This window comes from Molothrus aeneus, chromosome 2 (genome assembly GCF_037042795.1).
Source record: "Molothrus aeneus isolate 106 chromosome 2, BPBGC_Maene_1.0, whole genome shotgun sequence".
NCBI lineage: Eukaryota > Metazoa > Chordata > Aves > Passeriformes > Icteridae > Molothrus > Molothrus aeneus.
In genome coordinates, this window is record NC_089647.1 from 28,836,553 (window position 1) to 28,850,475 (window position 13,923).

A 13,923-nucleotide genomic window follows, 5' to 3' on the forward strand; every position below is an offset into this window, starting at 1 on the left:
TGCTCTGGATGAAATGAGATCCATTCAGCAATAACTGAGTACACACCAATTGTAAAAAAAAAAAGCTGGTCTAGGAGGCCAGTATGAGCTGATCTTATTTTTCTATGTCATCCTGAAGTGCTGTGCTCATGTGAAAACACACTGTCACAAGAATAATTTAGTAAGAAAGCTCTACCTCAGATCAAGACACATAAAAGAGTAGCATGCTGTCTTGCACAGGTGTAAAAACAAAATGGAGAACAAAGTTTCACTACCTGAAAGAGTAACAGAAAGTATCAGGTTTTCTTCCCCAGAACCACACCAAGATCCTTCTCTTTTCTTTAACACTCAAAAGGCCAAGAAATTATTTTCCTCCCTTTCTTTCTCACTGTTCCTTTTATTAAGTCCGACTATTTCCTGAATTGGCTACTTGTACAGTTCTGGACTTTGCTTGCAATAATAATCACTCTCCCCTTGCCAGAGAAAGGACAGTTATTTTACAGACATCTTCAATAACAAAATTCATCAACACAAAAAGCAGAACACATTGAACATTGAAAGAAGAGGTAAAACTTCAATTGTGCAGTAAGATTAAGATTGTGCCATTCAATTCAAATTAAGCAGCAAACAAGACATCACCACAAAAAAAATCAGAAAAGTCCCAGAGATCAGTAAAAATTGTGGTACTTTGTGTCCATGAGGCGCTAAAAAAGAAACTTCAGTTTTCTTAACTAAAAACCTCTGTTTCAGAAGAAATAAAACACCAAATCAAAGGAACAACAGCACATGTATTTGTTAGTTTCACAAAATGTATGCTCTGTCGAATACTGTGTAATATTAAAAAGGACTCAGTAATACACAAATTCCCTGCGTGATTTGCTATTATTTTATACAGTGTAGGGAACAAAGTGCCTTTTGCAGAGCTAGTGTAGTAGTGAATCAAACACAAATCACACCTACAAGAGTAGAACCTAGAGTTCCCAGCTGGGATCAGAAATCATACTTCCTTAAATAAAGGAAAATGCATTTTAGCCCTAAATGGTTTAGGGACAGGAAAATTGCCATGAAATTACAAACAGAAACAGATAAATAACTTGTGCAAGACCCACTGACAGACAACAGTAACAGCACACAGGAGAAGGAAGAGATATTTGTGTCCTCCGTTATGATGCTAGATATGTTGTCATCTCATGCTTCCAGTTCCACCAGTTCAGTACGACTTTGAGCAGACCTGGTCGTGCCGGCAGCTGCAGTGCCTTTAAATGCAATGCATTTTAAACACAGCCTTTGATCCAAAAAATCCATTAACAATTCTATAACAAACCAACAGAGATCATTCTATATCTGCCACAATTATATACCAATTCTACAGGGACTTGTTACTGGCCATAGCCAAAGAAAAATCTTGGAAAGGTTTCAACTTTGACTTTGTCCATTAGTGCTACTTAGGTCCTTTAACAAAGCACACTAGGGACACAATTCCATAGCAGATCGTTCACACAACAGTGCATTTCATTGTAACAGCCTCTTCCTCAGCCTCTTCATGTGTTTAGGTACTCAGGTTTGCTCTTTACCCAAATATTGTCTCTTTTGCTCTTTCTACATGTGAAAAATACTCAACTTTACAACCATACCAGTTATGAAAACCTGGTCTACACAAATGTTACTGAAAGCTTTCTATTGTAGTGTTTAAAAGCTAAAGGATGGCATCTTTTGAAATGTCCCTTATTAGTTTAACTGTATTGTTTACAGTTAAGTTAATCTAAATGTTGTCTTCAGTAACACCAAGTATATGAGCACTGAGTGTATCTTAAACTCTGACCAGACACAATCACAGCAGCTCATGAATACTGCAACAAGATGGCAAAAATTCCATAGGATAAGAACTGAGAAAGGCATATGATATCCCAACAGTGAGCCCAACAGTTACATACCAAACAACTAACAACCACAAGTTTATGGGCCTCATTTCCATCAAAACAAACTGTCAAATCCTACTGCCTTGGCTTTGTTATTTTCCCAGTATATAATCGAAGCTTACAGTAAAATGTAAAGTCAAATGTAAAGTCAAACAAAGTGTACAGTAAAGTCAAACCTTACAGCTTTGTTGAACTTTATCTGGAGGAAACTGATGAAGGAGCTGTAGATTCTTTTTCTTTTTTTAGGTTTAGAATCAAAACTAAGAGACCTCCAAACAAAGTAACATGTACTGCAGAACACGGACACATACACACGCATACACACACAAGTAGCCATGTCCCCTGGGGTTTTGCTGTTGTTTTTCTTACTTTGTTTTATAGGCAATCTTTATAAAAGATTAATTTCATTATATGCATACTATATTAGAGGCATATTTCTAACCACTTTTAATATACTTTAGAAAATCAAAACATAAATCTTGCCTTTGAAAACTTACCAATGCTCAATGTATTTAAGGCTCACTATGCAACTTCAGATTTGTAATAGTCTCTACATTTGAAAAATGCATTAATAAAGTTTACAGATTTTTAAAAACAGTTCACCAGTCTCTCTTAAATATTTAATAGCTTCCCTCGTCCATAAATGTATGCCAGCTTTTCTTTCACCTCTCTTTCATGCATCATTTCTATGTTGTTGTCTTTACAAAAGGAACAAAAGTATTAAAAAAAACCACAAACAATACTCAGTTCAAACTTAACAAAATTCTATTAAGTACTCAGGGTAGATTTGGTTGGCATCGAAGATGACAAAGATCTTTGGGTTCCAGGTATTATCCACACAGCTGTCATACAAGTTCACAAAGCTTCCATCTTTTGAAGGAGGCCTCATGTATTTTGAATCGCCACCGATATAGTCACCAGTTAATACACGAGCAAGAAACATGACTTTATCTGGTCTGTGCAGATGAGGCTGCAGGTTCACACCATGAATCTGGAAAGTATCTCCATGCTTCATGCTCTCTTTGCAGAAATGGCTGGAATATGACGCATCTCTTGCAAAATAGGTCCCTTTCAAATAAAAAAACAAAGAAAATTTGATTACATTCTTACCATGACAGTTTGACTACCAGAGCATAGCTATCAACATGATGAAAAATGACAGTTCTTTTATGTTCATTAGGAATCCTTTTTTTGTTGTTAATTGTTGTAACAATATGACCAAATATTTTTATTGTGAACATTTTAGTAGGGAGATTGTCTTGTGATCAACACTGCTTTGCTGGGTATCCCTTCCCCATGCTCCCTGGCCCTACCAGCCACTGTAACAATTACATTCCTTACTGCATCCTAATTACACTTGCCATAAAAGCAGATCTGTATTAAACAGCTCTTGGGTAAACACAAGGCATGCATCACAAAGTACGCACTACAGGGAAGACTTAATGTTGAGCTGTTAACACTTTCACTGTTGTATGTGACAGCAATACTTACCTTTTCCATACACAGCAGCATGCATCCCATTTATTCTCCAGTCAAAGTTATGAATACATATTGCTTCTACAAATTCATTACTAGTGCCATGAAACAGCATCTGCTCATTAATTGTTGGGACACCTCTTTTCTTCTTCAGTTGAGCTTTTTTCCTACAGAAAACACAGAATAAATACATAATAAATAAATAGCTGTACACAATAAATACATAATGAATAAACAGTTGTCCACAATAAGCACATAATAAATAAAGAGTTGTACAAACACACTACATTACTACTGTGAAAACACTGCTGAGGGTACAGACCTAACACATTCCCCTTTACAAGTGCCTAGATGACTCTAGGTTTTAAACACGTCGGAATTCTTAAGGTACATATTTAGAAATCACATGTTTCTGAATGCTGTAGGACTATTTTCCCACATAGTCTAAGATTTTAAAAAAAGGTCTTTCTACACCAATTTTATCAACGTTGTTCATGTGTTATTAGTTTCAGTGTGGTCATTTTCAGCAGATACATCTTTAAAAGAAAGGGAATTTTGCACATTTTGTTTCCTCCACCTGCTTTAATGTCATGGTGGAAGGGATAACAAAGTTGGTAGATCATGAAGTACTAGGCAAACCAGCAAAAACTGATCTAAGGGCTAGTTATGCTGAACATCTGAAAGTTCTTCAACCAGAGCCCTCTGTTGTTGGCTGTTGATCTCTGACAATATATAAATGTAGCCTTGAGTAACTTCTTTTGAAACAGGGGAATGGAATAGATTTATAGAAAAAGTGAAAAATCAATAAAAAGATGTTCTGTGATAGTCCTTTACTATCTCTGACCAGTTATTTTCATAAAGTCAATTTAGAATCATTATTAATATGGGAACTATTGTAAGAGGCAAATGTGTTCTGACCACTACAGTGATGCAAATAATCATTCAAGCAATGATCAACCAATTAAATCAATTGATCTTATCACTTAAAAAAAAAGTGATAAGTAATAAGATCAATCATAAAAATTTAAAATAAGCTGGGCACACTGGCAAGCTGGTTGGGCAGAATGCAGAAATGCCACAACAGGACACTTTGGCTATTTGGAACAGAAATCAAGGGGTCCAACTGCTCTAAAAAGCATCATCTAAGCACCTTGTACAAGTAGTGACAAGATAATCTAGTTCAACAAAATTAACTTGTTCCAGCACTGTGAAAATTCTTGTTCAGCCAATTCACTGAATGAAAGGTAAAACCTACAGCAAAACTAAATACCCAGAGACATGTTCCTTGTACCTATGTAAGCACATAAGCTTTTTCTAAAACTGGTCATCAATCACACTGACCAACACCTTTTTTTACTTGTTGTACTCCCTGACAACTCCAAACTGAGATGCTAGACTAAGCATCATGCTCTTTTCAACTTTCCTACCTGAGACACCAAAAGAAGTGAATTTGAAATGCTGGAATATCTATTTCTTTGTAATATACTACCAGGCAATAATTTCTTCACCAGTATGTGCAAGCCTACAGCACTGTCTTGTGACCCAAGGGCAGGACCCGGCATTTTACCTTACTGAACCTCCCAAATGGACTCAGCCCATGGATCCAGCCTGTCCAGATCCCTCTGGAGAGCCTTCCTGCCCTCCAGCAGATCCACACTCCCACCCAGCTTGATGACATTTGCAAACTTACTGAGGGTGCCCTTGATCCCCTTGTCCTGATCCCAGATAAAGATATTATGCAGGACTGGCCTCAACACTGGGCCCTGGGGACCCCACTGGTGAGCAGCTGGATTCTGTAGCTCCATTCACCACCTCTCCCTGGGCCTGCCTATCCAGACAGCTTTTTACCCAGCAAACAGTGCACCTGTCTGAGCCATGAGCAGCCAGATGCTCCAGGAGAATGCTGTGGGAAAACAGTGTTGAAGGCGCTACTGAAGTCCAGGTAAAAAATAACTGCAGCCTTTCCCTCATCCACTTAGTGGGTCACCCTGTCATAGAAGGAGGTGAGGTTGGTCATCAAGCAGGACCTGCCTTCCCTAAACTCATCCTGGCTGGGCCTGACCCCTGGTTGCCCTGCACATGCTGTATGATGGCACTCAGGATGAGCTGTTCCTTGACCTTCCCTGGCACTGAGCTCACTCATCCTGAAAGGTCTGTAGTTCTCTGGATCCTCCTTCCAGCTCTTCTTGTGCATGGGCATCACACTTGCTCAACTCCAGCCAACTGGCACCTCCCCAGTGAGCCAGGGCTGCTGGTAAATGGTTGAAAGTGGCTCAGTGAGCACCCCCCAGCTCCCTTGGTACCCTCCAGTAGAGTCCATCCATTCCCAAAGACTTGTGTGGGGTAGCAGGTTCCATTTTCTCTTGGATTATGAGGGCTGCATTTTGCTCCCCACTTCTGTCTATGAGCTCAGGGTCTGGGTGCCCAGATAACAACTGGTCTTAATATTAATGCCTTTGTTGCCTCAGTCTTTTCCTCATCCTTTGTCAGTATGTTTCCTCCATATCCAGTAAAGGACAGAGATTCTCTATAGCCCTCCTTTTGTTGATGATTTGTTTAAAAAAAAATATTGTCTTCTACAGCAGTGGCCAAATTAAGTTCTAACTGGGCTTTGGTCCTTCTAATTTTCTCCCTGCAAAACATCTCAACATCTTTTACTGCTCCTGAGCTGTCTGCCCCTTCTTCCCAAGGTGATAAACCCTCTTTTTTGCCTGAATTCCAGCCAAAGTTCTCTGTTCAGCCAGGATGATATTATTCCTCAACTACTTGTCTTTCAGCACATGGGGACAGCCTGCTCCAGAGCCTTTAGGATTTCCCTCTTGAAGAGTGTCCAGCCTTCCTGGACTTGTCTGCCCTTCAAGACTGACTCACAAGGGACTCTGTCAAACAATCTCCTGAACAACCCAAAGTTTGACCTCTGGAAGTCCACGGCAGCAGTTCTGCTGACCCTCTTCCTTATTCCATCAAGACAAAAAAGAAACTTAACTAAAAGTTGGGTTACTCTCTTAACCATTAACATATATAAGGAATTTCACTTCCTCACACATATTGATATAGCTTTAAATTAACAATAAATGGCATATCTTTAAAAAAATAATGTAACTTATGCAAGATTTTAGTATACATCTGCTTAGTTATTTCCTCACTCTTTAACTTAGTCTAGATGTTTTTATTAGAGTAAAACATCGTTAAACCTCCTGATATGCACTCCTTCCTACAAGATGCACAAATAACTTTTGTCAAGTATGATTGTTTAAGACTGACACCAAAAAATAAGTGGATACCGAAGTGGGCACTTCCTACTTCTTCCAGGCCAGCACAATATGCAGAAGAAAAAGCCAAAAACTTAGAAGAAGGTTTTGTAGGACATTAAATTTAAAAGAATTGCATGAATATGTGTTCATTAGACACTTAGTTCTGTCCTATGCTTCATAAAATTGAGAAATTTAACAAGACTGAAATATTAATTTGCTTTGTTCAGTAAAAATTAAAGTAATACAAGCCTCTCAAGGAACCATTTTACAAAAAGCTAATTTTTGTCTCCTTACTTCACTGTAAAGATCATGGGCATCTACCACACAGATATTCTGAACACCTTAAATACATTATCTATGCTACAGCTTTATCTAATGCATTTCTACAAGTATTCAATTTCTGAACCTGTAGAAGCTACACAGTCTTGAAAATTAAATTTTGAATAAAGAGAAATGACAAGAAAATTTTTTAAAGTTAAAATGTAACAAAAAATTTCATTAATAGTAAAAACAGTTAAACATATTTCTGCTGCATGACTTAAAACTTTTCTCCATTAACAATCCTAAAACTGTTGGTTTTAGAAATAATCTCACCTGCAAAAAAACTCCCACAAGTCTAGATTTTGTATTCTCTTAATTCTTTTAATTCGGTGGCTATCCATTGTTTTTCCAAAGAGACTAGAAACTTCATTATATTCATTTGTTTTCTTTTGCAATGGAATAAGCTGGAAAAAAAGAGGTTAGTGCGATTTCAATTCAATGCATTATTTTGTTGTCACATGTTTTTGACCAAGTTGCATACCAACTCTTACCTGGTATGGCTCCTCGGTATTTACATTCTCCCAGTGGGAAGGCATAGGGATAGCCTCATTTTCACAGATGAAACTTCAAACAAAAAAGGTAAAAGCACATCACTTCAAAGACATGAGGCATTTTCTTCCTGTCAAACTCCTGCTCCAAACAACACAGTGTGCAAAAAAAGCAAACCCCTATGAAGTTTATACAGAGCTACTAAAAAAGAGTGGTTTAAGCACATGCACTACATACATTGAAGCTCTTAAGCCTTAAAACAGGGACTAAAAGAAGAAATCTCCTGAAAGTAAAAAATGTCACCACATGGAAATAAGAGTACTGAATGCAATTATTCAAAGAACAAAGTAAATTGCCACGTCATTGTATGCACTATTTAGCAAATATCTACTGAAAAAAAGTTGGCACTTCAAAAACAGTCTTCTTGAAAGTCAGTGTAAACAGATTGCTACTACATTTCTTATGACAAATGACAAATTTCTTTTTTAATGTATAACCACGCTACAATTCAGAACTAAATTTTTTCTCAGAAACTATCCGGGGGAAAAAAATCCACATATCCCATGTACTCAAATTCATCTGCATAGCTCAGTTTATTTAGTGAATTCCAGCTTTACATCAGCTCAGCTTTACATCTAATGACTGATCAAATGGCAAGAAACTGACAATCTAAAGCAATTAAACTCATAAAAGAATTATTACAACACAATTTCTTAAACTCCAAGTAAGTTTAGAGTAAATGAGTAAAATATAGGCACAACATATAACTCACCCTTTTTTTGCTGTTACAATACTACTTCTAAATAATTTATGGAATCACTGGATTCCATTTTTTGGTGCTGCTTCCCTGCAGGAATTCTCATTCAACAGGTATTCAGAGCAAGTGACTCCAAAGCAAATAAATATAAACAATAAAGATAAAACACTTTGGTTTCATTTTACTTAGAAGAAGCAGGAATAAAAGAAAAATAAGGAGTCTTCCTCTTGTTTCCTTACCTGAATGAATTGATTGCAAAGGGAGCTCGCTTTATTGGACGTTGTTTAAGGGTAGTTAGGTTGATTTGTTTCATCACTGAGCATAAAACAAGAATTAGGAAGATGAATTGGGAATTCATCTACAGCATATGAAACATTTAAGTATCATTATTTAAAAGAATGTTACTACACCCTAAGCTACTTGACAGGAATCCTATTTCAACAAGTAACAAATCAGCATTTTCAATAAATATATCTAAATGCATTGTCATTTACATGAGTTGGGAAAATGTCCAAATATTACACACACCAAAGATATATTTTTAAAATATCCATCTAACATTCAGCCCCACTAAATCACAGGCAGAACTTCCACTGACTTGAAAGGGATGACAAAGAATACACTACTCTTAGTGTAAGACATCATGGCCTAAAGAGAGTAACATAAAAACTGTTCTTTAACATTTGCTTATAGTGTAGTGTTTTTATTCTGGATGCAAAACACAGTTTTTAATAAAAAGACATTTCAACACAGATAGCACCTTACTGCCAGTATATTGCTGTTTAACCCAGTCCCCACTTTCTGTATTTGAATACATATATTGGAATATGTATTTATTTCCTTAATTTCCTATATTTAAGCATATAGCTGTTTTGTAATTTAATCAGAAAATAAACCATCTATGAATAGAAAAACTAAAAAAAAAGTTACTAGAACAAACCAGTGAACAAAGAACAGATTACCTTTATAATTAGTTACATATATTAGAAACCTGTAATACTCTGTAACTGACAAGAACAGCATAAGCAAGATCTTTACAATCTACCAGTAAATCCTTTTGCCTATCTCCTTGTTATTCTGAGAACAGAACTGGCTTCAACTACCTGCTGAATTATTAAATCATTCTGATGCCAGTATTTTGCAGGAAGCCTCCTTTACAGCAATGTTTCTTATACAGAATGAATGGAAGAGGTTTTCCAAGCTTACAGGCAGTTGCACATTAAAGAAAAAAGGTTCAACCTTCCCAGTTCAAGAGATGTATCCTACATGCCACTTGCAGCTGGAGCAAGCAGTAGGAATTCCAATGCAGTGCTATTAAACAAAACTTGCAACTTCATTAATAAACTACACAAAAAATGTAACAGATCAGCTGTTTCTAAAAACTCCTATGTATTTCCAGTAAAAAAGACATTCTTAATCATGTTTTCACACCAGATATGAAGACAATAACCTGCTGAATGAACAAATGTGCTGGTGTATCTGAGACCTTCTATTGTTTAAATTTACTCTTTGGCAAAACACATACCTGAAAAGTCCAGTGTGTAGTTAAATTTTGCAGTGGTAAAAGACAGAGATCCATGGGGGTCTGTTCGGAAACTCCTTTCAATATCTTCACTGCTGATAGAGCAGTGACTGTTTGAGTCAGTCTTCAAAATAAAAGAAAAAGCACATTAAGACAAACTCAGCCATAGGTAATTTGATGTATGGGATCCATCAGAGCCAATATAACTTCATAGGTATTTACCTGAAACATATGCCATTTACCACACTCTGCCAAATAAAACCAGCCCCACTGGGTATCAGAGGTATCCATGTCTTCAACTGAACTTTCCATCTTTGCAAACACATCTTCTGATGGTCCTTGAAGCATTTCCTGAAACATTCACACAATACACACAAATAAAGTCTAGAGAAATTTATTTAAAAAGCAAAATAAAGTGCATTTGCAATAACTACAAAAAAAAATCCTATCAGGCTGAGGACTGGTCTGTTTTTCTTTTCCATAGAAAAATTCTCAATTTGCTACTTATCCAGTATTATCTTTTAACTTAGCTAAACACTTTCAAAATTTTCTTAATTGTCTGTAAAGTGTGACAGTAAAGGCAAGAGCTATAGGCTTTATGTGATCAAAGAGAGGTGCTGAATTGATGGTTGTAGGATCAAGGCCACTCAGAAATATACAACAGGTTCTTCATTCCTACTTCTCAAGAAAGAGATATTTCCAACAGCTTGATGGAAACACCTACTAGGTACTCACCAGCAGTGAACAAATCAGACTGGAAATCAATAGTTGTAAGACAAAAAAATAAGACTAAGACAAAGAATACAATTAATGAACTGTGAAAGACCACAGTAGATTATTCCTTCCCATTGCATGAAGAAGAATTTTCCCCCTAATGCACTCACTTAAAAATGACACAGTAAAATTCCTGATACTCTGTACTTGTATTTATAGAAAAGGTTCACACCAAAAGCCAGACTGGCTCCCACACAAGCAATGACTACCACAGTTGGGATTCTGAAGGATGGAAGAAAAAGAACTGAGGAGAGGATACAGCAGAGGTCTACAAAATCATGACAAAACCAAATAGGGAATAAAGAATCACATTTTCTTCTGCCAGATGGAGGAGACACCTATCAAAGGTTGCACATGTCAAGTTCAAAGTAAGTAAAAGAAAAACTTCATGAACCAGATGGCAACCTATGGAATTTCTTTTCATGGTCTGGTGTGGATGCTGCAAATTTATGGAAGTTCAAAAAGCAGCTAGACAAGTTTAAGTCTACCAAGAGCTATGCCAGAATACCTTTAGAAGAACAGTCCCTGCCAGAATTCAGCTCATTCTTTGTTTGTCAATAAATAAATTCTGAAAATATTAAATTCTGAAAACTCTGAAAGTGCTCACCTCTATTTGCATGTATTTCCTAATGGGTCAACTTTCTGCAACAACCTCCCCAAGCAAAAATTCTTAGTAAGTTTCAGATAAAAAACTTGCCCCACACCCAGAAAAGGTGAGCAATTCATCAACTCTGTTTAAGCAAAACACTTTGGCACTCTCCCCAATATGTCCTCAAGTTTACTTTTTTCTAAGAAGTGAAACAACACCCTTCAGCACAAGTCAAACAATGTGCAGTTAGTATCCTGGATGCTTCAGTTGTTTCCTGGTCACTTCAACCCAGAAAAAAAGAGACCTGAAGAACACAAATACCAGAGACTAAAAGTAGGCATCCCCATTCTGGCCAGTGCTACTGGGGCAGCAGTTCAGAGCAGGAGGCACTTCTGGCACCACCCTTCCTCCCCCATTTTTCCCAAGCTAGATGTATTTCTGTAGTTGTTTGGAAAAAAAAAATCTGAGAAACCTCTTATCAGGGGAATCATAAGTGGATCTCCAAAACATCACCAAATTGCAGAATCTGAGGGCAAACCTACTTCAGTGAAAGCCTACCCAAGGCTCCATGTATGGATTGCTGCCTCAAGTTCAAACAACACTACACAAAAGGTTCATCAGCTGCTCAGAAAAAGTATTTTGAAAGAGATAAGAAAACCATTCTCTGCTTCAGAGGGCATCTGTCAGCATTTCTTCTGTTACCCACAGCAACACAGCCACAGAGCCTGCATTCCCTTAGTGTTAAAAGCACAACTGGCCAACATCTTTTGGTGAAAATCTTTCACCTTCAATTTGATTCTTCCTATTGGATAAGTACTTGACTATGTTCTATCCTAATGAGCACAGGCAGAGGTAGGCTGCACTTCTTTAAAGATGAGGAAAGCAATTCAGGCTTTTCTTGGTAATGATTTGTTTCCTCATGCTCCCATTAAAGTGGTGAGCTCAGCTCCCTCCCAGACCATTAGTTCAGGGCCTTGACTCTGATAGTCAAACCAATGATGCCTTTGGAACAAGAGGACATGCCTTTACAAGCAGGGAAGGCATGATTATCTGTGCCTGACAACACACTTTGAGTCCTCCAGGGGTATCTCATTATTCTCTCCAGAATAAAACATTTAATAAGGAGATAGTTATTCCCATGGCTTTCAAAAATCTTACATTCAACCCAGATATTTGTACCCTCATCACAAAGCCTAGGGTAAACAGGTAGATTCCAGGATACTTTAGAAGTGTGGAGGAAACACCTGAAGGCATTAATATGAAAAGCCATAAAAACAAGAGAACTTTGCAAAGGTGACACAAATCCAAAATGTTTGAAGGAATTTCTGATTAATTCAAAATCAAATGCACAACATTTACAAGCATTAGGTAGCATTTTGAGAAGGGTCTCAACTCCCATCATTAGCACTGTTTCTATTGGTCCAGGAGCTACCAGAACAGCTCAAATTAAACAAATGTCTAAGGAAAAACATCCTCCTAAACAGGAATAGGACTTGTTGTGTGCTGTGGCTGAATGGCTTGAGTACTACTGACCATGCACTTCCTCTTTTTTCCATAAGCAATTCATGTTCGACTGATATATATATCCTTTACAGTGTGCAGACTCAGAGAATGCTTTAGGTTAGAAGAGAACTTTAGGACCATCTGGTTTCAATTCCCTGCCATGGGCAGGGACACCTTCCACTGGACCAGGTTGCTCCAAATCCCATCCAACCTGGCTCTGAACACTCCCAGGGACGGTGCATCCACAGCTTCTCTGGGCAACCTGTGCCAGAGTCTCACCACCTGGATGATCACAAACGCAGGAGCATCCCAATGGACTACTGTGTCTGGATTCCTGTGCTGCCTGCTTCACCTGACACACCGTGCTTTATTGCCAAAGGCTCTTCTCCCTACATGCATCGACTTGTACAAGCATCCTGCTGGGAACACAGGCAGGGTACTGCTAAGGGAATCTCTGGCTCTTCCTTAGAGAACACGACACCTGATTAGGAGACTTGCCTGAGGCGAGCCCGCAGGGCTCGGGAGGGGAGGCAGGAGAAGGAGCGGCACTAGCACCAGTACGGGACACACGCTGGAGTGACAATGCCCTTCCCACCTGCGCCCCCACGCACCCGCTCCGTCCTGCCGGGGGCCGCCGTCGCAATCCCACCCGTAACCGCCCCCTCCAGAGCCGCAGCCATGGGCGCTCAAGGGCACGGCCCGGCCACCGAGCCTAGCACGGAACCACTACCCCTCCATCGGGCGCGCAGGCCGCTCCCCCACACGCAGCGGCCGCCGCCTCCCGCCCCCGTGCCCAAGCTGGCAGCGCGCAGCGCGGGGCGGGGCGGGGCGGGGCGGGCGGCGGCCTGCGGGGCGCGTGGGGGGAGGGCGCGGCGCGGGGGGAGGGGCGGTGGCGGCGGCCGTTCCGCCCCGCCCGCACTCACCGCAGCGGCCGCGCGCACCGGGCGCGCTCCCGCAGGCCGCCCGCGCCGCGCGGGCCGGGCGCGCGGGGCCCGCTCCGCTCCCAGCGCTTCCGTTACCGGCGGCCGCGGAGGGCGGGGTCAGCGTCGCGGTGGCCGCGCCCCATTGGCCCGTCGGGGGCAGGCATGCAAATGAAGGCGGGGGTGGAGCCGCTGTCGTGACGCGCGGAGGGGACGGGGAGGGTCCAGGGCCGGTTCCTGGGCCGCAGGGTCAGCACCGGCACCGGCAGCGGCACCGGCACGTTCCCGACCCCAACACGGCCTCCAGCCCCAGTCCCAGTGCCAGAAGCAGTCCAAACTCCGGTCCAGTACCAACACCAGTACCAGGCCGAGTTCCAGTATCAATACCACTGCCTATGCCAGTACCAGCACCAGTCCCTG

At 40.1% G+C, this 13,923-nt stretch overlaps 1 protein-coding gene across 1 annotated transcript; it reads right to left on the reverse strand.

The window, feature by feature from the left end:
- Positions 1 to 356: 356 nt before the first annotated feature.
- On the reverse strand, positions 357 to 13,556 carry LOC136571671 (protein mono-ADP-ribosyltransferase PARP11-like). Its single transcript, XM_066572244.1, has 8 exons — positions 13,507 to 13,556; positions 9,940 to 10,068; positions 9,721 to 9,841; positions 8,435 to 8,510; positions 7,441 to 7,513; positions 7,223 to 7,353; positions 3,390 to 3,541; positions 357 to 2,966 (listed from the first exon to the last, which is right to left on the reverse strand). The coding sequence occupies exons 2-8, from the start codon at positions 10,063 to 10,065 to the stop codon at positions 2,653 to 2,655; spliced, it is 993 nt and encodes a 330-aa protein (XP_066428341.1). The 5' UTR covers positions 10,066 to 10,068; positions 13,507 to 13,556; the 3' UTR covers positions 357 to 2,652.
- Between the last annotated feature and the right edge of the window lie 367 nt (positions 13,557 to 13,923).

Excerpts from the sequence above, each read along its gene's own strand:
- LOC136571671 (XM_066572244.1), bottom strand. The coding sequence starts at position 10,065 with ATGCTTCAAGGACCATCAGAAGATGTGTTTGCAAAGATGGAAAGTTCA. Across the intron at positions 7,354-7,440 it reads ATACCGAGGAGCCATACCAG|CTTATTCCATTGCAAAAGAA; the intron begins GTAAGAGTTGGT and ends CTTTTTTTCCAG. Across the intron at positions 3,542-7,222 it reads TTGTGGGAGTTTTTTTGCAG|GAAAAAAGCTCAACTGAAGA; the intron begins GTGAGATTATTT and ends TGTTTTCTGTAG.